General features: G+C 37.3%; 1 protein-coding gene across 2 annotated transcripts; it reads left to right on the forward strand.

Annotated features, from left to right (window-relative positions):
* The first annotated feature begins 285 nt into the window (after positions 1-285).
* Positions 286-27009, forward strand: LOC114261878 (exocyst complex component SEC10b). Of its 2 annotated transcripts, none has more exons than XM_082869806.1 (25): positions 286-479; positions 799-894; positions 1044-1301; positions 1384-1458; positions 1738-1839; positions 1958-2008; positions 7046-7151; positions 7684-7803; positions 9556-9647; positions 12201-12369; positions 12634-12710; positions 12843-12941; positions 13045-13135; positions 15988-16073; positions 16235-16408; positions 19331-19384; positions 19476-19595; positions 19716-19808; positions 19913-20059; positions 20346-20443; positions 20627-20711; positions 21262-21320; positions 25461-25559; positions 25643-25726; positions 26504-27009. In XM_082869806.1, the coding sequence occupies exons 2-25, from the start codon at positions 799-801 to the stop codon at positions 26580-26582; spliced, it is 2514 nt and encodes an 837-aa protein (XP_082725932.1). In that variant the 5' UTR covers positions 286-479; the 3' UTR covers positions 26583-27009. The 2 variants fall into 2 exon arrangements, 1 of the variants encoding a protein (XP_082725932.1); XR_014330160.1 differs by having other exon boundaries at positions 313-479; positions 19913-20176.
* Positions 27010-27370: the final 361 nt, after the last annotated feature.

Raw genomic sequence — 27370 nt, forward strand, 5'->3', positions numbered from 1 at the left:
GCAGCAAACTGTCACCTCGCCCAGCCCCGCCGACGTCGCAGCACCACCGTCGTCTGCCAGCCCCGGTCGTCTGCCCAACCCCCCTCCTCCTCCAACCAATTTTTATGGCCTCCTCCCCTCCTCCTCCTCCTTCCTTCTCTTCTTCTCCCTTCTTCTTCTTCTTCTTCTTCGTTCTGCAAAAAAAAAAAAAAAAAAAAAAACTCAACACTAAAACGACGTCATTTTGATGTCGAGCCAGATTTCGAACCGTGTTATTTGAGCTACCAATCGGAGCCGTATTTATAAAATAACTATAAGGTCAACCCAAAAGATTGAACAATAACCAGTCACCCAATCTCTTTTTCCAATTCATTCCCAATCTAATTTATAAAACATTGCTCGTTAACTCCTCCAATCTGTTTCGGTTCGCTCACCTGTTTTTAAAACATTGTTCACAATTCCTCGATCAACCCGCAGAGGACAGGAAGAAGAAACGAGAGGTAAATTTTCTTCTTCCATCTCAATATCTCTCGCTCTTTTTGATCAATCGATCAGCTCCTAATTCTACGTTTTCAATACATTACTTTACGTTACATATGTATGCATATATGCATGTGAAAATGCGATATACGAATTTATACGATTTGAACTCAGTTTGCTTCTCCAGATCCCGAGTAACTGTTTACGATTTTCGCTCCTTTTATGCCATGATGGTGTGATTTTTATTTTTATTTTTTGGAATGAATTTTTTCATGGTGAGAATAATTTTCCTAGTCGAATTGTGTGTTGGTTGGTTTCTGATATGCTTTGCATGATTAGATGAAAGAGAGTGGAGATGGAGTCAAGAATGATAGTTATTCGAAATCTCTATCTGTTAATTCTGGTCCACTCGTGCTAGATGAAGATGATTTTAAGGTAAAAGATGCAACATCCACAAATTCCATGCTTGTGCACAACAAGATTTGATTTGTGTGTGTTGCTAACTGCACTTAGTACCATGATCAGCTTATCATATGCTAAAATTTTTGACATTTAACTGAACGTGGAACTCTAATTTTGTGTAGGGGGACTTCTCATTTGACGCGTTATTTGGGAACCTAGTAAATGAGCTGCTCCCATCATATCATGAAGAAGAAACAGATTCATTAGAAGGACATGGTAACATTGGTGCAAATGATGTTTTGTCAAACGGGAACTTGCGTATTCCACCTGATGCGGGAAAATTTGCAAAATTGCTATCAGGCCCTTTGTTTCCAGAAGTCGATGCTCTGCTGTCTTTGTTTCAGGATTCTTGCAGGGAGTTAATTGAACTTCATAAGAAGGTATATATATTTTGTGCAACTCCATATAGATTATGCCAGGAGGCTGTCACTTTGAAAATTAATTTAGTATGCTTGGTTAAAGATTGATGGCAGACTCTCCAATCTCAAGAAGGAGGTTGTTGTTCAAGATTCTAAGCACCGGAAGACACTAACTCAGGTTAGTTTATGGGGCACATCTACGTATTACTTCTCCATTTTGGATGTATACTTGATAATCCTGTAACTACATAAAGGAATAAGTTGCTTTTAAATAGTTTGAAGTGGCACAAGTTTCTTTGTTGTTTGTACCTTGTCTCTGCTAATATGGCTTTGTGGTTTCTACCCACAATCATGTAGGGGTTGTGAAATACTTTAGTTTATGAACTATTTCATGAATCTGATTGTTCATGCTTAAGACGTACTTTCAGTAACATTTTATGTATATCGCATTGGTCAGCTGGAAAAAGGTGTAGATGGTTTGTTTGGTAGTTTTGCAAGATTGGATTCACGCATATCAAGTGTTGGACAGACTGCTGCCAAAATTGGAGATCATCTACAGGTAAAGTTTCTCTAATTTTTTTTTTATTTTTTTTTTATTTTTTATCATTTAATGCTCGTAGTCCAATTAATTAAATAATTTATTTTTAGTCATGTTTTATGTGATTATTTTTTGTCAGAGTGCAGATGCTCAGCGAGAAACCGCAAGCCAAACGATAGAACTCATAAAGGTAGTGCAAATATACATATAATGGATAGTTATTACAAAAGGGTGAAAAGAATGATTAGGCTTACCCATGAATGAGGTAGAGGCTATGTATATATAATAGATTCATGATACAATTTAGGAAACGATATAAACTAGGAAACAATATAAATAAGGCACTAAATCAGTGATTTACACAATCACAGATTATATGCATAATATTAAAAATAAAAAGATTCTATGTACTTTAATTTATATATTTAACACTCCCTCTCAAGCTGGTGTGAAGATATTTAACAATCGCAGCCTGCCAATAATTGACTGGAGCAATGTTGGTCCTACAGACTTTGTGAACATATCTGCTAATTGCTGAGAAGAAGAGACAAATGATGGACTCACAATATCAGTCCGAACCTTTTCTCGAATGAAATGAATATAAACCTCTATATGCTTAGTACGCTCATGAAGGACAGAATCAGAGGACAGCATAATAGCACTCTTGTTGTCACAAAATAAGGAGGTAGGACCAGTCTCCTCAAAACGCAACTCTGCTAGGATAAAACGAAGCCATGAAATCTCACATGTTCTCTGTGCCATTGCTCGATACTTAGCTTCTGCAAAAGATCTAGAAACAACTGCATGCTTTTTACTTTTCCATGATATAAGATGATCACCATAGAAAGTATAGAAACCAGAAGTAGAATGCCGATCAGTTCTAGATCTTGCATAGTCAGCATTAGTGAAACAAGAGAGCCTAGATTGAGGAGCAACTGTAAAGAATAATCTCAAGCCAAGAGAGGTCTTTAAATATCTCAAAATGTGATGAACCGCATCAAGATGTTCTGTACGAGGTGCATGCATGAATTGACTAACAACACTGACTGCAAATGTTAAGTCAGACGTCGAACAAGACGCTGATACATGCCTGGGTCCTCTAATAACTCGCCAAACTCTGATGTGAGCTTGACATTGGGATCCATAGGAGTAGAAGCAGATTTACACATACCAGTATCTTGAAGTAAGTCAAGAGTGTACTTTCTCTGAGATAAGGAAATTTCCTGCCGTGAGCAAGCCACCTCAATCCTAAGAAAATACTTGAGACTCCCCAAATCCTTAAGGGTTGTTTGGGATGACCTAAATAAGTGTATTTTTTGTCTTTTTACGAAAAGATGTGCAGAAAAGTAGAGAGATGATGTGATGGAAAAAAAGATAGAAAGTGTGTACTTATTTAGGATAGCTAAACTTGGCCTTAATATCAAAGGTGTGTCCCAAATCCCTTTTTACTTGATCAATGCCTACAGAATCATCACATGTGAGAATAATATCATCCATACAAACCAACAAGACTATACACTGACTGGTTGAATTACGACGGATGAAGCAAGTATGGTCAGAGTGGCATTGAACAAACCCCATGGAGATGATGACTGAACTGAAACGACCAAACCAAACTCGTAGAGACAGTTTCAAGCCATACAAAGACTTGCGCAATCAACACATTTTTCCCGAATACTCCCCCTTAGGCTGAAAATTAGGAGGAGGTGCCATATAAATCGTCTCAAGATGATCCCCATGAAAAAAGGAATTCTTGATGTCAAGCTGATGAAGAGGCCAAGAAAGGTATGCTGCAAGAGAGATGAGATGTCGAACTGAGGTAAGCTTGGCAACAGGTGCAAAAGTGGCTCCAAAATCCTTGCCAGGAACCTGAATGAAGCCTTTGGCCACCAAGCGGGCTTTATAACGGTCAACAGAGCCATCAACTAGGTACTTAATAGTGAATACCCATTTGAAACCCATAGTACTCTCACCAGAAGATAAAGGAACCAGATTCCAAGTATAATTATGTTCTAAAGTTGTCATCTCAACCTGCATAGCCTCCATTCATTTTGGATTTTGAAGGGCCTTTGACACAAGAACGAGGAATATCCTTAGATTCAAGCTTGCCAGGAAAAGAGCGATAGGTAGGGGAGACCCTATCATATGAAAGATACTGGGAAATGGGATGATTAATACTACTCAAATAACCCGCAACAGTTTGGAGGATATCAATCCCGAGGGGGATTACGGCGAGGTGGAGGGGATGTATGTAAAGGAGAAGAAGTACTTGACCCAAAGACCGGAGAGGCAACAGGGGGAGCTGAGAGCGAGGGCGATGAGAGTATACCTGCAATTGGAGGGGGGAGGGAGTGAAGGAGGCGAAGGTAGGAGAGAGGACAACCTCATTTGTAACGTCATCCAAAATAGGAATACGGCGAACACTAGAAGAAACGGGAGTGGAAGCCTGCAAAGGAAGGTTAGTACCCAAAAAAAGAGAGATCCTCACAAAAAGTAACATCCAAAATGTGTGAAAGTGATGAGACACAGGATCAAATCACATGTACCCTTTTGACATGGAAGAATACTCCAAAAAGACACAACGAATAGACGTGTCATCTAACTTGGTACGAGCTGGACTTTGATCTTGAACAAAATAGGTACACCCAAAGACATGGGGAGGAGAGGAAATAGAGTAGTGTGGGGTATAAGAACATGAAACGGAGTAAGACCCTGCAACACACAACTAAAGGTCCTACAGTGGTAAGGACAAGCATATGCCAATAGGACTTAGGGACACTCATACCACGAAGGAGACATCGCACAACAGACATAATATGACGATTTTTACGTTCAGCTACACCATTTTGCTCAGGAATCCGTGGATACGTAAGTTGTTGAAGAATACCAGTCTGATTAAGATGGGAGTGAAAAGTATTGGAAATATATTACTCACTATTATCAGAACGAATATTCCTAACAACTGTACGAAATTGAGTCTTAACCATTTGCAAAAACTGAATAAAAATGGGAAACACGTCAGACTTATGATGGAGCAAATATACCCAAGTGTATCTATTGTGGTCATCAATAAAGGTGACATAATATTGATGGCCAGAAAAAGCAGGAACAAGAGATGGGCCCCAAACATTGGAATGTATAAGGTCTAAAGCATTAGGGGCACGAGTCATATGAGGTATGTAACTGGTACGAGTATGTTTAGATAATTCGCAAATCACACAATGAAACTTAGAATCTTTGCAAGCTTTATTTAATAAAGGAAAAAGTTGACATAAGTATTGAGATTGACATGACCTATACGTGCATGCCACAATTCTAAAGTTTGAACATTAAAAATACAAGATATAGAGGAAGGCAAAATAGACGCCTGAAAACTAGTTAGAGTAGCCTGAAAACTAGTTAGAGTAGTAGGAGGTTGGTCTGGTGGATCCCCAAAGTAGTAAAGTCCATCGCGCTCATATCTCTGCCAAAAATACTCTTCGAACTCAGGTCCTGTAACAGACACAAAGAAGGTAAGAAAATAACAGCACAATTGAAGGACTTGGCAAGCCGACTAATGGATAGTAGATTATATGCAAAATTAGGAATATGCAAAACAGAGGATAGAGTAATATCAAGAGATAAAGACACTTGCCCATATGACGAATTGAGGAGAAAGACCCATCAGCAAGACAAACAGATTGGTCTATAGTAGTAGGAATTGGAGATGAAAAAAGGGAAAACTCACTCGTTATATGATCATTAACCCCAGAATCCAAAAACAATGGAGGACCAGCAGACCGAACATGAAAAGCAGTAGAAGTATCTGTAGCGAGAGTAGCAGTAGTAGAGGAGGATGGGCCAGAGAAACTAGTAGTCAAAGTCCTAAGTTGAGCTTGAAACTGGCTAATCTGAGTCTGTAACTGTTGTAAAATAGAAATACTCGAAGACCTAGAAGCATGAGAGGCCTCCACTAAAGCAGCAGTGCGAGGTGTGCCAGAACCACGAGGGCGAGAAGATCGTTGCCTCAACTCAGCATGAAGTTTGAAGCAGCGAGCCTTGACATGACCAGAAGCTCCACAATGATGACAGGTAATTGAACCAGTAGAAACCCGGGAACTAGAGTTTACGGCAAGGGTCATCTAGTTAGATAAGACAGGTGTCACTGGAGTAGTGGTGTACGGAACCAGAAGCTGATAACGCTCATCACTATCAATGGTGGCAAAGGCCTCATAGAGGGATGACATGGGCGATGTGTTTAAAATCTGAGTTCGAAGATATTCAAATTCAGAGTTTAAACCCATCAAAAATTGGTAAGTGTGCTGGCCGGCAAGGTGGCTGGACACGAGCAACGGCGTCTGCTGGTAACTCAGTCAAGGGCTTATATTGAGCTAATTCCTCCCAAGGAGCCTGAAGGTATCCAATGAACTCTGACACAGAGAGACCCAAAGCAGACTGGGAGGCACGAGCAATGTCTTGATAGAGCTCAAAGATGTGAGCATCATTATGAGCATGGGCATACATCTGAGACAAGGCACGCCAAAGACTCGAAGAAAACACAAAATCATAGCAACACAGTCCAGCCGGAAAAAACTTAACGGTTATTCCAAATAAATGCTACTGAACAAATCTGGTAGTCCACTAAATTAAAAAAGGCCAAAAAGTGCTTAATACATCCGCACCACACCTTAGAAAGGGAAAAAAAACAGGATTGAACTGCCGAAGCGTCTATGGCCAGGAAACACCCTGGTCGGCAGCCAACAAGACCCTCGATAGAACTAGAACAGCCTGCCGAGGGGTGTAGAGGGTTGGGTAAGTGGTTTTAGGGGGTCTAGGCTGGGTGGGTGGGTTGTTAGGTGAAATAAAGGGCTAGAAGGGGACTGTCGGAACTCAAGGAGGAAGGAAGAAGATGAAACAGTGGTTAGGCAATGGGACAGAGGTGCCGACAGTGGCTGGGTAGAGAACTAGGGTTTCTTTGCTCTGGCTCTGATACCAAAAAGGATGAAAATAATGATTTGGCTTACTAATGAATGAGGTAGAGGCTATATATATATAATAGATTCATGATACAATTTAAGAAACGATATAAATAAAGAAACAATATAAATAAGGCACTAAATCAGTGATTGACAAAATCACAGATTATATACGTAACACTAAAAATAAAAAGATTCTATGTAATCTAATTTCTATATTCAACAGTTGTTTTTAATGCTGTAACACCATTTTGTTTATTTTTATACTACAGTACTTGATGGAGTTTAATAGTAGTCCAGGCGACCTATTGGAAATTTCTCCTTTGTTCTCTGATGATAGTCTTGTTGCTGAGGCTGCTTCAATTGCACAGAAATTGCGTAAGATGGCATTACTATCTTGCAAAGCTTTTAAAATTGTAAATTTTCATGAACATTTGACTGTATTGCATAACTATGATGATGTTCATATAACCTGTAGCTTTCTCACCAAGCCCATTTTCTCTATTTGCTTGTCTGAATCAATGGGTGGGACACTGTTTACCTCAATCCATGGATATAAAAGAAAAAGATATAAGGTTTCTCATCCTTGTTTGTGTTAACTTTTTCTATAGCTATGTTTCTGATCTCTCGCTAATAAAACAAACACACATAAAAGAACTTGTTTTGCATGAAGACAACAATTTTGCTTTGCTTTCAGAAAATTTATATGACACGTCAACTATGTTGAAGGAGTTCCACATACTTGTTTTGTATTTGAGTTTGTTCCTAGGAATATTTTGTGTTTGTCTAATGCTGCTCAATTTATTGAGATGGATACATATTTTTATGGCAACATTCTGATAATTGGTTGGCAGAGCTTTGTGACCGTTATAATTTTATTTTATTTTTTTGCTGCTACTGTTGATTTTAGGGTCATTTGCTGAAGAAGATATTGGAAGCCAAAGCATAGCCGCTCCATCAGTTGCAGGAAATGCAACTGCAAGTAGAGGATTGGAGGTTGCAGTTGCCAATCTTCAGGAGTATTGCAATGGTATGTTATGTTTATTTTATTTTTATGTTCTTGTTATTAAATTCAATAGCAAAAATGTAGAATTAGTTAATGGGAAACAATTAAATCATGGACTATCCTTTTTGTTAGAAGAAATCATTTTTTCAGTCAGAAAAGAATCATTCAATGTGATCAGGTTTAGAGAAATTAAAAAAAGAAAAAATTACTAAACAAATTATAGAAGACCAAAACTATGAAGGAGTGAAAAATATCACTCATAAATTGTGTAAAATGTAAAAATTGAATCAAGGGGGATAAGATAATCTTAAAATCAGTAATTTGACTAGTAGTAACTTGACTACAACAAATGCTTCCTTGCAGTGATAAACAGGGTTGAAGAGTTCCTTTCAAGTGAATTTATTTAGTTATTTTTATTTTTGAATTTGGATGACAGTCAAACCGCAAGGAATACGGTGCTCTGAAATTGTTATATTCTATGTGAATGTCTTCTTCTTATTCATTCTAGAGTTACAAGGGAGTTGTGATGGCTCATATTGATGTTGTGTAGAATGTGTTTAAGTTTTCACCTAGATGGTTGCAAACATGCTGGAGGGGTGTATGGGGGAATAGCAAATGCTTAGAATGCATCCCCTCTTTGCTCTTCTCATACATCTGCAAGTATAGGAACCTTAGATTGTTTGATTGAATAGAGGGTTCTATTCAAAATATGAAAAGCCACTAGGTTGTTGAACGAGTATCCATTAGACTAAAGGGGAAGTTCTATAGAACGGTTATTAGACCAACGATGTCGTATGGGTCGAAATGTTAGACAACTAAGAAACAATGGGGGTGTTTGGGAAGCCAAATATTAGCTTTTTTGGGCTAAAATTCACAAAAAGACAAAATAGGCTAAAATAGTCAATAAGACAAAATGTCACATCAAATCCATAACTATTTCACTTTTTCTCTCACAGACATCACATCCAATTACAAAAAAATTCAACCTTTTTCCCAAACACAAATATTTTAGCCTACTAAAATAGCCAACTTCCCAAACGAGGCCAATATGTAGATAAGATGAGTATTGCTGAAATGAGGATGTTAAGATGGATGCGTGGCAAGACTAGAAAAGATAGAGTTATGAATAAGTATATTCGAGAATGGGTAGGAGTAGTACCAATAAAAGATAAGTTGAGAGAGAATAAGTTGAGATGGTTTGGTCATATACAACAGAGACCAACAGAGGCAGTAGAAGAGATGCAATATAGTGATGGTAGATGGAAGTGTTTGGAGAAGGGACAGACCTAGATTGACATGGGCTAGTATAGTAAATAGCGATATGAATCTCTTTAATTTGACTAACGAAATGGCCTTGGATAGAGTTGAGTGGAGAAGAAGAATTTATGTAGCTGACCCCATTTGATGAGGACTTAAGGTTTGGTTTGGTTTGGTTTACTGGGTTGTTGAACTTGTACCCCTTCTTTTGTTGATATATTAGGGCATTCATTTTTCATCTTAAATTTTAATGACGTGTTGTTCATTGGTTATCCCGTCCTTATTTTTCTCTTATTTGCTTTACATTTGGATGATGATCCCCTAATTTATTTATTTATTTATTTATTTTTTGTTGGGGGGGGGGGGGGGGGGGTGCTACGATGGCCTGAGTTCTAACCCTCTTTTTTCGTTGGTATTTTCTTTGTTTCCTTCCAATAAAATATTCTAATTAAGTTGTTCTTTGCCAAATTGCCACCTGCCCTCCCTTTATTTTTTATTTTTTTTGGGGGTGACATGTAGAATTGGAGAACAGGTTGTTGTCTCGATTTGATGTGGCATCGCAAAGAAGGGAATTGTCTACTATGAAAGATTGTGCTAAAATTTTATCCCAGGTGAGTTATGTGAGCTTTGTTTTTCCTTAATTCATTATTAATGAAGGTTATACGGGATGCCTTTTTTTGTTTTTGTTTTTAATATATACTCATTGGTGCATTCTAAGGAACCAAAAGTATGTGTAAATGGGCAAAACAAACTAGGTATTGGTTTTATTGTTTACTTGCATCATCAACTTTTGAGTTATTTATTTTGGTACATTTATCGTTGTGTGCCGAGATTTATGGAAAATTACTTCGAATAATTTGTTATTTGAAACTTTTTCCAACAGTATTTATTTTTCTTTGGGTGTAAACGTCTTCACGAGGGAATAGGAAACTATTGCATGCCCTTTTTTGAGCTTTTCTTTGCATACACAGTTGCAGTTTGTGGGTACATACTCCTGTGTAAACTACACCTGTTTTTTATATTTTGTTGATTTTCCAATTCTCACCATAAAGCATTTGGTCCACTGGTGGCAGTTTTGCTAATCATCATCATTGTATCAGTTTCGTAAATTTATTTATTTATTTTTAGTTTGAGGTTTTTCAGCTCTCCCCACTGTCTATCCTTGCTTTTTGCAGTCTAATACATATCTTTTCAAACCATTGGGTTCTTACCATATTGCCTTCTTAGTTCACAGTTTTTGTTTTTTTGTTCATTGCATTAGTAATTCATGCAATCAAAGCATTTGCATTACCTTACATGCCTAGAAGGGATACAAATGGTGGTTGCAAGTCAACAATTTTGCAACTCTACGGGAACAAAGTTATCTCCTAGATTTTTTGTTTGGCTAATGGGTTTAACTTAACCACTTGATTTGGATATTTGGTGGAGTCAAGAGTGTGAGGATCTTATCCATGTTACCATCAAGGGGGAGATCATGTTGGCCGAAGACAATGTGATCAAATTCTTTTGATGATATTATTTGTAGAATTTCCATGCAACTACCTTGTAAATTTCAACTACCTAATGTAATTTAGAATATCAGTAGTCTAGAGATCTTTGTCCATTGTAACTTTTGACCACATAGATAATGGGACCTGTTGCTGTTAAGTTCCAATCTGTCCTTTTGATGCTCACTTTGTACGAGAATCAACTATTAAGATGATAAAGTCTATATTAGTTTCATGTTGTTTTGATAATTTAGTAGTTGGTGTTTAAGTGAAAACAAGGTTTAAAACTCTTTGCTCTTTCCATCTAGTTTTGTCTATGGTTATGAATTTAAGATGGGCATGAATGTTTTCCTCCGTATGGGATTTCCCTTCCCCCCTCCTTTTATTGGGTCTAGAAGTCAGGAACTGTAATTTATGAAAAGAGAAAAAGGATTATTTAAATAGTATTGAAAATGCTATGCAAGCTCCCCATTTATTACCATTTTTTAGTTTAGGTGTTTTGAAGGCTCTAAAAGGTGAACAGGTGAAGCATAAAAATTGAATGAGTTTTTTTCTTCTTCTTTTTTCCAGGAATTTATTTGTCAAGCAATGTATTGAATTTAGAGGCTTAATTGCATAGGATTTATCTTTTTCATATGTACATCAAGGAAAATCAATACTAGTTGGGTCTGATACTTTTACAAGAACTAGAAGCTGCTCATGCGCAATGCGCATTATAGCATCCTAGGGAAGGCAACAGTTGTTAATGTCAGTTATTGAGGAGTTATTGGGGTGAGCAGTACTTTGATAAATAGATCCATACAGAACATGGGAATCAGTGTGAATTAAGAAGAATGTGGGAAGTTAAATCTATCTATTTATAAAATTACTTAATTGGGTTGTTATGTGAGGAGATTAAAATGGACAGTGGGTGGCTTATTTTTGGCCATGAAAATAAATAGAGAGACCAAATGACACCAAACCCTGCTCCAGCTTACAAATAGTAAGAGATAAGAGATTTAAGCAAGCCAGTTGAATGGATTCCTGCTTGCGGACATGGTAGGAGTGGCTTTCCCTAGAGTCAAGCTTTTGTTTTCTTGTTCTCATGTACTAAAAAAAAAGGAGGATGTGTAAAAAGTGTATGGAAATATGTAAAAGTGTTAGGGGGTATGTGAAAAATGCATTGGAATCCTAACTATTTTGGCATTAATCCCACCTTAATAACAAGCCTGTAGGCTGTTGTTAGCATGACCCACTAAAAAAATTATGTTTTTTTTCATGTCTGCAAGTTCACTTTGAAACACAGAGATGTTTTATTGATGTGAATGGGGAAGACTTGGATCATATATGTTTATATATGGGATTTCTATCTCATTTTCTCAAATAATTAATTATGTCAATATGCTCATGAATGCTGATATTGAATGCATTACAATCTACTTTATAATTCTGCAAAAATCTTAAGGATCAAACACAGTGTCTGCTATCTTTTTTTTTTTTATTTTTCCCCGAATGAAGGGAAATTCAATTGATCTTCTTGTGTTACTTCTCTGCAATTTCTTCCAGTAGGATTAAGTCTCAAATATTGTCATTCTAAGCAGATATGTGCAAAACTATACTGCTCTAGTTTATAATCGAATATTGATAATTGTCAGAACAAAAAATTTCTATTTCCTCTAATGAGTTTGTTTGATACAGTTCAACAGGGGCACCAGCGCCATGCAACATTATGTGGCAACCCGTCCAATGTTTATTGATGTAGAGGTCATGAATGCAGACATTAGATTGGTCCTTGGTGACGAGGGTTCTCAACCTAGTCCTAGCAATGTTGCGCGTGGGCTTTCTTCATTGTACAAAGAAATTCTAGGTTAGGTGGATTGTCATTGATCTTTATAATAGTTGTTGGCTTTTCGTTGAATTTGATAAATCTGTTAGGAAATGTTTGAGCTGTCAATTGTCTCATGAATGTGTAAAAAGTGTATTAAAATAAAATGTGTAAAATGTAAAAATGCTTTGGATGTTGTGAAAAAATAGATTGAGAGTCTTAATATTTTTGGCCTTTACTTCCCCTAACTGATAGCACAATGGGTTGTCATTAGCATGACCCCAATCTGTTACTATTGATTTGCAGATACTGTGCGTAAAGAAGCAGCCACAATAACAGCTGTATTTCCTTCTCCGAAAGATGTTATGTCGATTTTGGTTCAGGTATTCTGACAAGGAGTCCCTTCTTTTGTCCTTTATGGGTTTCATGACAGTGGACTTGGATGAAGTTTAGATACCAGGATCATATTGGTTGGCAGTTTCATAATTTTGACCAGTTTCTGTGCTTGTATGCAGCGAGTTTTGGAGCAGCGACTTACAACACTTCTTGACAAATTGTTGATAAAACCATCTCTCGTTAACCCACCTACTATGGAAGAAGGCGGACTTCTATTGGTGAGTTGAATAATTGGTAATGTTTTTGTTCTTCCTTAACCCCATTGTCCATTTGAAGATAAAGTTGGATTGTGATTTCATTTGTATTCGCCTGAGGTTACAGTATCTTAGAATGCTAGCAGTGGCATATGAGAAGACACAGGAACTTGCTAGAGAGCTACATGCTGTTGGGTGTGGTGATTTGGATGTTGAAGGTAAGAATTAAATTAAGCAAAACACTGTTAACTTTCTTTTGTATTGATCACCTGAACTTCTTGTTCAATGCTAGATTGCAAAGTTAATTAAGTAGTGATAAATAGAAGGAAGCTTTCTTGATTGAATTTACAAGAAATCCTCAGTGATAGAACCCCCTGTGCCAGGGCAACTAGTACGTGGACAAGCAGAACACCCCAATCCATTGACTTGTCAGGGGTCTGACCTTTTCATCCCTCTTCCCTAATAAAATATAATGTCTTGATTTTCTTGAAAATATTGAAAAAAGAAAAAGAAAATGAGTAATTCTCAATGATGTATAGGGACAACATTAGGCAAGCAATTTTTGGAAGGAAAAGGACTCTGGACATGTCTTTTTGGTGCCTTCTGATGCCATGCAGTACTCATGATGCTGTCAACAGAATCATGTAACTGCTTTTTCTTGTCATGGTTAGATATGTTGCAGCTGATGTGGTTGAAGCTTTGTTGGTTCCCAACAAGGAAAATGTACCCAAAGAACACCAGCCTTAGAAGGAAGAATAAAATACTTCTGCTGGATTGATGCAACTAGAATTACATGAACCTCATAATTCTGTGTTGCATAATATAAAACTGTGACCAACAAGGAAAATGTACCCGAAGAACATTAGCCTTAGAAGGAAGAATAAAATACTTCTGCCGGATTGATGTAATTGGAATTAAATTAATGTCATAAATCTGTTTTGGATAATATAAAACTGTTGAATGCTGTTTGATTTTTCATGAGTTGCTTGAATAAATGAACTTCATATGGTTTTTCTGTGCTTGGAGAAAGTCAATGAGAGGAGGACAAAATATGGTAGATTTTGGAAAATAAAGGAGTCACAAATAGATATATTGATATGATAAAGGACATGTCGTGCAGAGTATAAGAAGCTCAGGAACTAAATTCAAAGAAGCAATGATATTTGGACATTGGCATGATTTCATAGTGAAATTGATAGGAATTTTATATAATTATGTTTTTAGTATTATTTTATTATTATTTTTATGTTTTGTAGGATTTTTAGGTCAAAGGTATTTTGGTAATTTTCTTTATTGTTATCATGGCTGTAGGGGTCGCCCATGGGTCGTCTTGTGAGTCAAGTTAGTTAATTGGGTTTTATTTATATTTCTTATTTAGTCTTAAATTAGTTTTAGAAATCAAATATATTATAATGGTTTCCTTTTTTTGTTATAGTTGGTTTAGGAAGTCTTCTAATTCTATGTAAAGCCATGTAATGCTTATAATTCGATAGAGTTCATATTTTAGAGAATTTTTCAGAGCTTTTGACGGTTCTTATGGATTGTGTGATGCCTAAGGGATTCTAGGAGTGATTCTTAGACCTATCTTCTTCTTCTCCTTTCTTTCTTTCTTAGATTTCAGCACTTTCACAGCCCCAGAACTGCCCTTACAGCGCTGTCCCTATTTGTCCTACATCAACATGTATGATAGAACTATGATCATAATGAAAACAAGTGTAAGTGAACCTAGTGATTTTTTAATTATTGTATGTTTGCATTAGGGATATGGTAGTGACCGCAGTGCGGGTGTGTCCTGTGTTTCACTTTTTCATGCCTGAGGTGCTTCATGCATCACTTGGAGTGAATTTTGGTGTAGAAAAATTTCAGAGACATAACAGAAAATCAAAACAGTCAGCCCTATTTTAAGTATAACACTTGTACGCTTTGACAAAAAAGAGAAGAGAAGGGGTAATACTAAATTAGAAGTTTAGAAAGAAGCTCTAAAATGAAGAAGGTTTAAGATAAGTTGGACTAAAACTGAGTGTATGAAATATTACTTTTGTAAAACCTGAAATATAAATGAGGTGGTAGTTATAATTGCAGGCTAATAACCAAAGTACCTAGGCTCGGTTATACATACAGAGGGACAAAATGGTGATGGTGCAACTCATAAAAAAGAGGAAGAATGCTTTAGGTGTATTGTGTGATTGATGCATGCCCATGAATTTGAAAGGAAAATTCTACAAGACGAATATAAAACTAACCGTGCTTAATGGTACAGAATGCTGGGCATTTAAGAAACATGTTCTTAGAATGAGTGTAGTTGAGACGAGAATGTTGACGTGGATATAGGACAAAACTAGGAAAAATAAAATGAGGAATGAATGCATTCACAAGATAATAGAAGTACAAGCCTATTGCAAATAAAATAAGAGAAAATATACTAAGATGATTTGGTCATGTATAAAGAGGACCAATAATTGCACTAATTTGGAAGAGGGACACTGTCCACATTTAGGGTAATGATAATGGACATGATAGATAATAATTAACTCTGGTTAAGATTGTAAGGGAAGACATGTTAGTTTGTGATCTAACTGATATTATGGCTCTTGATTGAGCAAAATGGCGAAATAGGGCTCATGTGGCCGATGACTTCTAGTAGTCGGGAGAAGATTTTGTTGAGTTGAATCCAGTGTTCATTTATGGATATTTGTCCATGCTTTTGTGTTCTCGTTGCTTTCTCTAATATCATTTCTCTTTTAGTGTTGCAACTATGAGTTTATCAATTACAATCTGAAAAGAGGCTCCAAAGTCCCAAAATACTTTGCCTAACGTACTTCTTTACAAGTTTCTTTCATTTGCTAAAGGGATATTCATGAGTTATCATCAGTTTGGTGCGGAGAGGTCATCGCAAAAGGCTACTCTTGATGTTTTTAATTGAAGGAACATAAACTAGTTTATTTATTACATATATATTTTTAATTTTTATATAATTTTTCATATTTGATTGAATTACTATGTATCAAAATTTCTTTAATATTTATCTTTTACTTTGATGCCTTGACAACAGTTTCCTCTTTTGAAACAGGGTTGACGGAGTCTTTATTTACTGCCCAGAAAGATGAATATATTGAGCATGAGCAGGCTTCTCTGAGACAACTTTACAAGGCGAAGGTGGTTTATTTCAATTTCTATCTTCCCTCCCCCTTCTTTCCTTTGTTACTACTTTCTTTTTCTTCTTTTTGGAGAAGGAAGGTTGGTTTGAGTGAATTATGATTCTAATTTTGCTTCACAGATTTTGTTACAACAGTCTCTGATGTGACTGTGCTATGCAGGTGGAGGAATTGCATGCTGAAAACCAGCAATCATCTGAGTCATCTGGGACTATTGGACGCTCAAAGGGAGCTGCAATAGCATCTTCCCAACAGCAGATATCTGTTACTGTGGTGACAGAGTTTGTGCACTGGAATGAAGAAGCAATTTCCAGATGCACTTTGTTTTCATCTCAGGTAAATTATGTTTCTGCCTTTGAGCTTTGTTTGTTTTGACGTAAAATATTTTACACAAAAAAATATTTTTCTTGTAAATTGATTTTACACAAAAAAAAAAAGTTTTTTGTTTTTCGGCATTTGGTTGACACTTGAAACAAAAACATTTTATTGCCTAAAAGAGAAATTTTGATTCAACAATAAATGACTTTTTAGTGAGCTAATGTACTTATTTGAAAAAGCTAAATGTGTTGAAAAGGTAGTGAGTGAGAGTCAACTTTGTAAAAATTGACTTGCAGAATTTTTGAAGGTAAGTCATTTTTGAAAAAATGATGCAAAAATATTACCTTAAAAAATGTTTTTACTTACTTTTTGTTCAACCAAACAGCGGAAAATGAGTAAAATGTTTACGTCAAAACAAACGGATCCTTGATGTTGCTTCCATTACTGAAAGCTCCAATATGTTTACACAATCTTGCCAAGGATTGAATTGAAATGTACTTGGGTAATTATTTTTGTGAGTCTAAAAAGATTACAAAATTAAATTTACCTACAGCTGTTAGCTTTTGAGTAGTATCTCATGCTGCCTCCAGAGAACATGGATGCGTCTGTCTTACTATCTCAGAGAGAGAAGTAAAAACTACACAATATTTCTTGAACTCCATTTTTTAAAGTTGACGATGATATTTGAGCTCTATATTCCTTTTAAAATGTGGTGTTTAATTTTTGTTGTAGATCATTTCTTATCCTTGTTTATTAAGTAGTACTTCATCTTTTTACTCTTTCAAGCCCATGAAAAGTCATTTTCTTAAAGACCACAGCTTATCTCACCTCACCAAGTGCTACTTTAACCTCTCGCTCATTTCTTGCCCATGAGGAAGTTCTTTTCAATGTCTTAAATACTCTTGGCAACTAAACATGACATCTGAGTGGGGAGTGGAGTGGGGTTGGAAGCCTTGCTAAACAAAACAAGTAATTTGTAGCCCTTCTCTCTTGGATGAATATCATAGTTTTCCAGGCTACCAGCTTTTACTTGCATATTTGAAAGATGAAAGAACTAGTAGTGTACACGTGAGATCTCTCCAACCCCAATATCTCTTGTTTAGCTAAATGAACTTCAAATGTTACATCCCAATCATTTAAATCTGCACTGAATAATGCTGTACTGGTCATTGGACCATTACAGAGAGGTAGGATGGTCTTATCAAATTAAAAATGTGAAATACATAGCTTCTTAATAGACCATTGAAAAGTATTTAAGGAAGTGCAAGTTGAGATACACCACAGCTTTAATTTCCTTCATTTAGACTCCAAAGCTGATCTGCCTCCAGAGGTACAATAGCAAGTCCTATCCCGACATAAGCTTACGATTAGGTTTTCTCCATAAGAATGTTGCTACCCCAAGTAGCACTCTTCATTCTAGAGTTGTCTAGTATGGCATTGTGGATTTTGTGTTCTTTCACTTCCCATCGGAATCCTGTACCGAATTTGATTACTCTCTCTGCAAGGTGGATGCTTGAATTTATTCTTACCTTTGGCGACTTCACAATTTTCTTTCATCCATTTTTAGATTACCATCCACATTTTTTGACATCCTTTTATGTGAATAGGATTTCTTTGCTATGGACATTGATAGTCTTAATGCTAGTACTGATTGATTTTAATACAAGTGAACAGTGAGGGTGAGTTGTTGCATTTTCTTTTATTGCTGTGGTATGAACTATGAAGGCATGCCATTTTTTTTTTTTCACTGTTGAAATGCTCAATTTGGGAAGTAGTTTATATGCTGGTCAGTACTAACAAAGGTGCATAAAGTAGTCTTATGCTCCTGAGAGTTGTATATCTCGTAAATGTGCAAATCCATAAATGTGAATGAGCCAATGAGGTAAGAACTATGAAGGAGGTTTTGTTTACCGAACTACAATTGTGGTTTTGATTTATTTTTTGTGGTGTGAAGACTGAGTACATGAAGTCAAGTGCAGATATGCTTTTAGATTCAAGTACAGTATGCCTTTACATATGCATGGGTTACTCGTCTGAGCTGTGATCTGCAGTTGGAGATTAAGCATTTCAATTCTGGTGGAGGTTCTTTCACTTGGTGATAAAATATCTCCTCGCTGTGACTTGTGGATGAGTGATAGCTTCATTTAGTCTAAGGATTGGAAAAATACTTACAAGGATACTGAAAAGAAGGAGAAATTGATTTTGGGAAAGTGAATAGCCTAAAAATTTCCTACTTGTGAGTGTGCTGTTTAAATGACCAAAAAAAGAAAAAAAGAAAAGAACCTATGGGGAGTCCTAATAGGTGTTAGATTTATGGTAAGTGACGATTGAGATGGTCCATCCATGTAGAGGGGACGCAGATGAGGAAGGAGGTTCAGTGCAAGTAGGAAGCACTGAATGATGGGAGGAGAAGGCTGTTAGGAAACAATTGCTATAATTGGTTGGTTACTTTCCTTAAAAAACTTAGGGTAAATTACAAATACACCCCTGAGGTTTGATTAAAATATGAATCACCCCCTGTGGTTCTGAAAATTACATCCCACCCCCTGAGGCTTCTAATTTCATGAGAGATCGCCCCTTTTATTAATAAATCATGAAATCAATGAACAATTTTTAATGATGTTAGAAATATGTTTCAATTAATAATTTAGGTAATTTCATTATTGTATAGGAGAACAATTATAAATTTCATTTTTTTAGCTAATTCTGTTAAATAAATTTTTTTGAAAAGGGGGTATTTGTAATTTTCTAAATCATAGGGGGCAATCTGTACTTTAAGGTTAGTAATTATTTTGGGTTTTGGTTTGAGGATGCATAAAACTTATGTTGGCACTGCAAATTTTTTTGATTCTTGTGGGCTTATTTATGAATTAAATGGCCATTTGAAGATTTAGTTATTTTGAGGTTTTCAGTCACTGATTCTCAACTTCTTATCTACAGCCTGCTACCCTTGCAGCCAATGTAAAAGCTGTATTTACTTGCCTGTTAGACGAAGTAAGTTGGCTAATCTTTGCTCTGACATTTAGTTTTGGGTATCTATGTCATACATAACTTTTTTCTTCTCTCTTTCTTTCTCCTACTGCAGGTCAGTCAATATACAACAAAGGGGCTTGAACGAGCCAGAGACAGTCTGACTGAAGCTGCTGCTTTGAGGGAGAGGTTTGTGCTGGGAACAAGTGTTAGTAAAAGGGTCGCTGCTTCTGCTGTAATTCCTTGACTTTCTCCTCTTTTGTGTAGTAATTTTATTCAAGCTAAGATTTAAATAGAAAATAACCCACCTAGAGGTTGACCGCATTAAGAAAGACTAATTGATGGTGATGTGTAGGCAGAAGCTGCTGCCGCTGCTGGAGAAAGCAGTTTCAGATCTTTCATGGTGGCAGTCCAACGCTGTGCAAGCAGTGTGGCTATTGTTCAGCAAGTATTGCAATTAATGATCTCATTTAATTTTCTTTTTAAAAATTGTGAGAGAATGGCCTGATAGTTCTTTATGAATAAAATTGGGTTTGAACTTTTTTCCTGCAGCACTTTGCAAACACTATATCTCGACTTTTACTACCTGTAGATGGTGCACATGCTTCTTCATGTGAAGAGATGGCAACAGCTATGTCCAGTGCAGAGGGTAGTGCCTGCAAAGGGCTTCAACAATGCATTGAAACAGTTATGGCTGAGGTCTGTAATTGGCAAACTTGCACCTAATATTTAGGTTCAAGTGCACTAAAGCCACATATCCTTCTATAAATAGCTCTGTCAGTTTCAACTGAGTGTCAGGATGGCTACTTCTATGTGGTAGTTTATTCTCTTTTTAGCATTTTGATACTGTTTTAGATTTATATTGTGTTATTGTTTGATGATAGCATCTGCTTAAGGCTTCCAGGTTCGCACTTGTTTGGTGCTTTTGTTTGTCTTCTTCAAGTTAGGTATTCAAAGATAGTTACTTCTAAAACTCTTAATGCAGGTGGAGCGATTGCTCTCTGCTGAACAAAAAGCTCCAGATTATAGGTCACCTGATGATGGTATTGGTCCTGATCATCGGGCAACAAATGCCTGCTCGAGGTCCATCCAACTTGACGGTCTTGGAAATTGTATTTGGACTAATATTGCCATTTGAAATAAACCATATTGTTTCCTTGGCATTTAAAATGAAATTATTTGCTTTCGGAACTCTCTTAAAATTATCCTTGTTTACTTATGACGCTATGCAACATTGCTAATTGATGTTTCTCTTCTGTTGACTAGAGTTGTCGCATACCTTTCCCGTGTGCTTGAGGCTGCATTCACTGCACTAGAAGGTCTTAACAAACAAGCTTTCCTGACTGAATTGGTATGCCTTTTTTAATTTTTTCTATCATTCCATTCCATGACTGCTAGTGGCAAATTCCTTTCCGTTGTCTAGAAATGGTGTTTGCCATTTTTTATGTGGACATGATTTTTTTTGGTAAGCATGTGGAATGGAAATGCTTTCCTTATTTTCTCAACTGAACTCGACTTGACAAGCCTTTATCCAAACTACTAATTACTTGAGGATGAGGTCAGTTACATAGATTCAATAGTCTGGATGGGTGATACCATGTCCGGATGGACTATCAGTACGGACTCCAATTTTCTTAGCCAAATGTGAGAGTGTATTTTGTTAGATTATTATCCAAACAACATGACCTTAAAGGCTTAAACATACATAGCTGGAATGTCGCTAAAAATTGGCATTCTATCTTTCCTTACATTCACTGAGCCCTCTATTGCAATGTTTTTAATGCATTGAGCAATTCATCTTCTATAATATTTTCCAGAAATTTTTATTGGGGTCATGAGGTGTGTATGATATTTCATTTGCATTTGATGTGATGATGCTGTCAATTTGTTTGTTGATTTAGGGAAACCGCTTGCAGAAAGGGTTAATTAATCATTGGCAGAAGTTTACTTTTAATCCCAGGTAATACCTTTCCTTTTTGTTGCATGGCCTGTTTATTATGTTGAACATGTGTATATACGAATGGTAAAACTATGATTGTTAATGATTATGGCTATATGCATGTTCCTGTGACAAAGAGACGTAAATGTGATATTCATTTAATAATATGTTTGTGCTAAAATTTGGGATTAGAGTACAAAATCATTAAAGAGGGAAAATAAAAAATAGAATTGGAACCTTTTCCCAAAATGTGATCAAAGAACAAGGTAAAAGTTGTATGTGACAATTGCATTTGGCATCAAAAGGGACTCTTGCAACTTTTCTTTTTATTTAATTTATTAAGTGAATAAATAAAAAAAGGATCAGAGAATAAGGGCCATGCCTCAGAGATATACAAGGATAGAGACCATCTAAATTGCTATGTTACATGGACTCGAGTACAGGTATCGGATGTGTGTTTAAGTGTTAGACCTTCCTATACTTAAATCTTAGAATATTGGGATATGTATCCAAAAGCTGGGTATGGGTATGGGACATTTCCTGATACTGATATGCAATGCATATTGTACAATATTATTAGATAAAATGATATAAATTATTTAGAAATGTACTTGAAATTAAATAGAATTTAAGGAAAATATGAGAGGCAATAAATATTTCTTCAATAAATTGGTTATGGGTGTTGGACACGTCACACACCTTTACCCTTGTCATATTACACACATCTGGTGGACATGTGTACTTGGGGAGAAATAGAAAAGTGTTAAAATCTACCTACTCCACTAAACCTTCACCCACTTAAACCTACTCCACTAAACCTAACCCACTACACCACTACCACCTCACCTACTCCACTAAACCTAACCCACTACACCACTACCACCTCCACTTCACCTACTCCTTACCTACTACACACTCACCCTCTTCTATATATAGGAATCATGAATCATTGTAATGTACATCAATATATATCAATCAATAATACATAAATTTTTACATGGTATCAGAGCAAGGTTAAGACCTTAGTATTTCTCGCTTCACCGGCGGGCGGCAATCTCGCCTTGGCCGCCCGCCGGACCTCAACCTATTCCGCTTATTTTCTACACATACCTTGACTTCTTCAACATTTTCTTACACCCCTCCTCCGCTATGTCGGCGGCGGCACCCGCATCATCGTCTAGCCTCTATCGCCGTTCACCTCGCCTCTCACATATCCGTGGTTGTACTCTTACTCGTCGTCGTCGTTGGCGTTTCTGGGGCTGCTTTTCTGCTCGTCACTGCTGTTTTTTTTTTCCCGATTTGCTCTCTCTCTCTTAGCCATGGATTTGGGTGTGGGGTGTAGAGCTGTGGCTCTGTTGTTGGTAGCCATGTTTGCTGGCTTGAAGGTTTCAATGGCAGCAGTGTACAAGGTTGGGGACTCCGCTGGTTGAACCATCATTGGGAATGTTGATTACAAGGCCTGGGCTGCTTCCAAGACGTTTCATGTTGGAGATGTCATCATTTTCGAATACAATTTTCAATGTCACGTGTTGCAAGTGCCCCACAAAGAATACCAAGCCTGCAGAAGTGTAAGACAGTAACATGCATCTTCACATACAGCTTGGGTAATGTGTAACTATCAAAAGCACAAGCTTCTTGGACATCCCTCTCTCTCTCTCTCCATGGACCCAACATCATCATCATGCACCCACTCTATCTCCCTCTCTCTCATCTTTTCCCACTTTCAAACCCACTTTAATCATATCTCTCCTTTCTCTTAATTTATTTCATCCACGTTCTTTCACCCTTTTCTTTTATTTTAATATATATATATATATTTTATTATAATATATTTTTCCTATCCCTTGTTAGTAAGCATCACCCGTTTTCCATTCTCTTATTATTATTTATTTTATATTCCACCAAAAAAAAAAAAAAAAAATCACACTGCTGTTTTTCTTATCACCCATCCACAAATATTTTTCTCTATTTTCTTTATCCATTATTTTCTTTTATTTTATTTTTCTTATTAAACAAAACAACACCACAAAATAACACCAACAACATTCCACAACCTTGTCATTTTATTCATATCAGGGGATCAACCCCGATCACACTTTTACATCAAAAAAAAAAAAAAAAAAAAAACCCACACAAACAAAAACAAAACTACCACACCCACAGTGGGATTTTTCTTCTCTACTCAGCCGCCGGTCTTTTCTTCTTGCCTCCGTCCTGGGTGGTCCTTGCCGGTGTTGCCTCCGTGCTTCCTAGACCACCAAGCAAGTTGCCTCCTCCCTGCTCCTCCACTACAGCATACGGTGGACCTCCAAATCGGAACATCACGGTGGCCTTCCGCTTCAGCTCCTTATTTTCCGCCTTTAGCACACTTAACTCTGCTCGCGCATCCTTATACATGCGTTGGAGCAGAGCCAGTTGGGCGTTTAACTGCTGCACCTCATTTGTCCTACTCTGCAGCCGGTTCGACAAATTTGTAACCGCAGTCATGGTTTCCACACATGACTTCAATGTATACTGATTGGCCTCCACATCCGACTGCACTGCCATTCTTTGCTCCACCGACCGCATCGGAAAGTTCAACGGAGCAAAACCAGAGGTGTTTGGTTGAGGTTCACGGGCCTCCGCACCAGTTATCTCTCTTGTTGACTCGTTGAGGTCGGGAAAGAGAGTGAGTAGACCACGGGATGAAGAGGCCATATTCTGGGTAGCTGAACGGGAAGAAGAGGCCATGTTTTTTGGGTTGCTGAGTGTTTCAGCGAAATAGCAATTTCAGACTGATAATGTTCGGAAGGGGAGTGTTTCAAGATTTGCAGCTCTTAGAGGCAATCTCTCAGAAAAACGAATATCTCTCTCAGAAAATGAAGAGTTTTTCAGAAATTTTTTTCCCAGGTTTTTTTGTCTTCGCTTCTGCTTCAAGCACAGCCTCCGCATTGGTTTATATCGACACAGACGACGCGGCCGACATGCCGCTCTGTCGCTCACGTGCCTCGCCGCGTCTCCGGCTCACCTTTTGATGGCTCGACGCTTTCTGTCGGGCACGACTTTTGATGAAGTGGGCGCGCCTTTTGAAGGCGCAACTTTTGATGGCACGCCTTTTTATGGATTGGGCACGCCTTTTGATGGCACGCCTTTTGAAAGATTGGGCACACCTTTTGAGGGTGCGACTCCTTTATGGGTCCGACAAGACTCTGTAAACTGTCCCGACATTGATTCCGGTTAGCTCATTCATGGGTCCGACAAGACTCAGTAAACTGTCCCGACATTGATTCCGGTTAGCTCCTTCATGGGTCCGACAAGACTCTGTAAACTGTCCCGACGTTGATTCCGGTTAGTTTCTACAAGGGTCCAGCAAGACTCCGTAAACTGTCACAACATTGTCTGCTACAACGGTCCAACATGACCCCATAAACTGTCTTCTACATCGGTCTGACACCGCCATCCAGTGTCCTCTACACCGTTATGACACCACCATACAGTGTCCTCTACAACGTTATGACACCCCCATACAGTGTCCTCTACAACGTTATGACACCACCATCCAGTGTCTTCACCAATGGTCTGACACGACCATACAGTGTCTCCTATCCTCTTTTATTTTTATGTATTTTCTTGTTTTGTTACTCTCTCCAAACTCAAGTTGGTTAGTTCCTATCCCCCTTGAGTTTGCGGGGGGCTGTTAAAATCTACCTACTCCACTAAACCTTCACCCACTTAAACCTACTCCACTAAACCTAACCCACTACACCACTACCACCTCACCTACTCCACTAAACCTAACCCACTACACCACTACCACCTCCACTTCACCTACTCCTTACCTACTACACACTCACCCTCTTCTATATATAGGAATCATGAATCATTGTAATGTACATCAATATATATCAATCAATAATACATAAATTTTGACAAAAAGCAAGAGTCCATGTGACACTAAAATCTTGCAAATTTGGGAGCCATCCCAAACACACTAAAAACTACTTGACACAAGCAGTCACCCAAATTGCACCATTAGAGAGAGAATTTCAACAGACAGGCACATGACCAAGCATGCAAATGAGTAGCAAGAAAAACAAAACTACCAACCATTAACAAGAACATGAAGAGAAGAGACTTGTTCATATATTGTTCTGCTTCACCTTGCATTTATCTCTTTTCTAGTGGAGGATTGCGGCTGAAGCGTGACATAACCGAGTATGGGGAATTCGTGCGCCGTTTCAATACTCCTTCAGTTGATGAGAAATTTGAATTGTTGGGCATGTAAGTTGTAGGCATCGGTCTGATCTCAGGCTTCAAATTTAGCATGTTCTATCTTGATTTACTATAACAAATTTTGTTTACAGCATGGCCAATGTCTTTATTGTTGCTCCTGAAAGCCTCTCCTCTTTGTTCGAGGGTACTCCAAGTATTCGGAAAGATGCACAAAGGTAATTGTGACATTAGCTATGTCTTCTATATTGAAGACTAAATAGAAAATACTTGCTGCAGATATTTATAGAACACGTTAAATTCAGGATCAATCCTAGGGACACCGAACACTGACAAGGGTGTGGACCCCAACTGTGGTCTTTCCTAAATTCAGTTCTTTCTTCTTTGGTACACATTTTCATAAAGAAGTATTAAAATGCACTTTGAAAATGTTAAAGCTGTGAAAAACTCAAGTTTATTGCCCAGAAAGCATTAAGGGTGGTGATTTATGAATATTCAAGTTGAATTCACTTGGCTTTAGTTAGAAGCTTCATGGATGGAGCCCACACAATTACTACCACATTTAGAAAGAAACATATCTTTTACTACCACGTTTGCGCTTTATTTATTCCAGCAGAAAACGTTTTTCACATTTTCTTGCGTTTGGTACAATGGAAAATGATAATCAAAGTAAAACATTTGTTTGTAGTTAACGGAAAATAAGTTTATTTGGGCAAGAAATGTTTTTCATTTTTGAAAGGTGAAATTTTTTTATGGATTAAAGTCCTACCAATGGCTTCACACTACCACTACTAATGCAACTACTAGCATATTAGTTTTAAGGTCACAAACCAAACATAGGAAAGCGTAGTTTTTTTCCAAAATAATCGGAGCGTTGGAGAGATAAAATCTACGTTTTCGCTTCTCTTTTTCTTCCTCTATCTTGTTATGGTGTATTTTCCTCTACGCTCTATTCCTTCTAGTAGATTAAACTTTCAGATTGATTACAAATTCAGGTTTATTGAGCTCAGAGAGGACTACAAGAGTGCAAAACTGGCATCCAGATTCAGTTCCTTGTGGCCGAGCTCCAGTTGATGCAGAACTGGGATATGCTGAAACGTTGATATCCTTTTTGATTCTCGGATTCTTTAGATCATTGAGGTATCCCACTGGTCACACAACTTACACCACTTGTTGAACGATTTTTTAAAACAGAGAGAGAAACATATTGGTGGCTAAGTTAATCATGAGTTCACTGAGCTCATCCTCGGAAAAAAGGTCAGTTACATTAGCTTTTCCTTCTCATAGGTCCTCTCCTTTCTTTTTGCAGAATTTTTCTTTACTGTATATTTGAGTATAAATGGAATAACCACTAGATTGTGTTCTTCATGTTTGAGTCTGCTTTGATGATGGTTTTTAGTATAATTGGTGACTTTGTGTGGCTGTTATTGTTGTGGATTTGGCTCGGGTAGGCCCTACTTGGTTTGAATGGAATTATATATATAGTAGTGGTTTATATTTAGTTTGAGTGGAGGTTTGGATTTCTACAGTTGGTACAGAACTTGTTTTTGAATGGGTTGGGGCTTGTTGAAACTTTATGGAATTGTTTGTAGGAACTCCACCATAAATCAATCTAAAACTATATAGCAATCATAATAAATCATAGTAAATGAATGTGAAATTTAAAAAAAAAAAAAAAAAAAGATGGAAAGAAGAAAAAGAGAGAGAAAGAAAAGAAAAGAGAGGACCAAAATTTTTGATGTTGCCAAAAAATTATTTTATCAAAATTACCATCATTTCATCGGAGAAGTTTTGTTTTTTGAGTTTTAATTCCTTGTGGAAAAGGTGGCATTTCGCTCACCAAATTAAAATGAAGTGTTAGA

Source organism: Camellia sinensis, chromosome 5 (assembly GCF_055761805.1).
Source record: "Camellia sinensis isolate YWXY chromosome 5, ASM5576180v1, whole genome shotgun sequence".
Classification (NCBI taxonomy): domain Eukaryota; kingdom Viridiplantae; phylum Streptophyta; class Magnoliopsida; order Ericales; family Theaceae; genus Camellia; species Camellia sinensis.

Coding starts and splice junctions, on each gene's coding strand:
- LOC114261878 (XM_082869806.1), top strand. CDS start 799: ATGAAAGAGAGTGGAGATGGAGTCAAGAATGATAGTTATTCGAAATCT. Junction 1,840..1,957: donor AAATTGGAGATCATCTACAG/GTAAAGTTTCTC, acceptor ATTTTTTGTCAG/AGTGCAGATGCTCAGCGAGA. Junction 9,648..12,200: donor GTGCTAAAATTTTATCCCAG/GTGAGTTATGTG, acceptor TGTTTGATACAG/TTCAACAGGGGCACCAGCGC.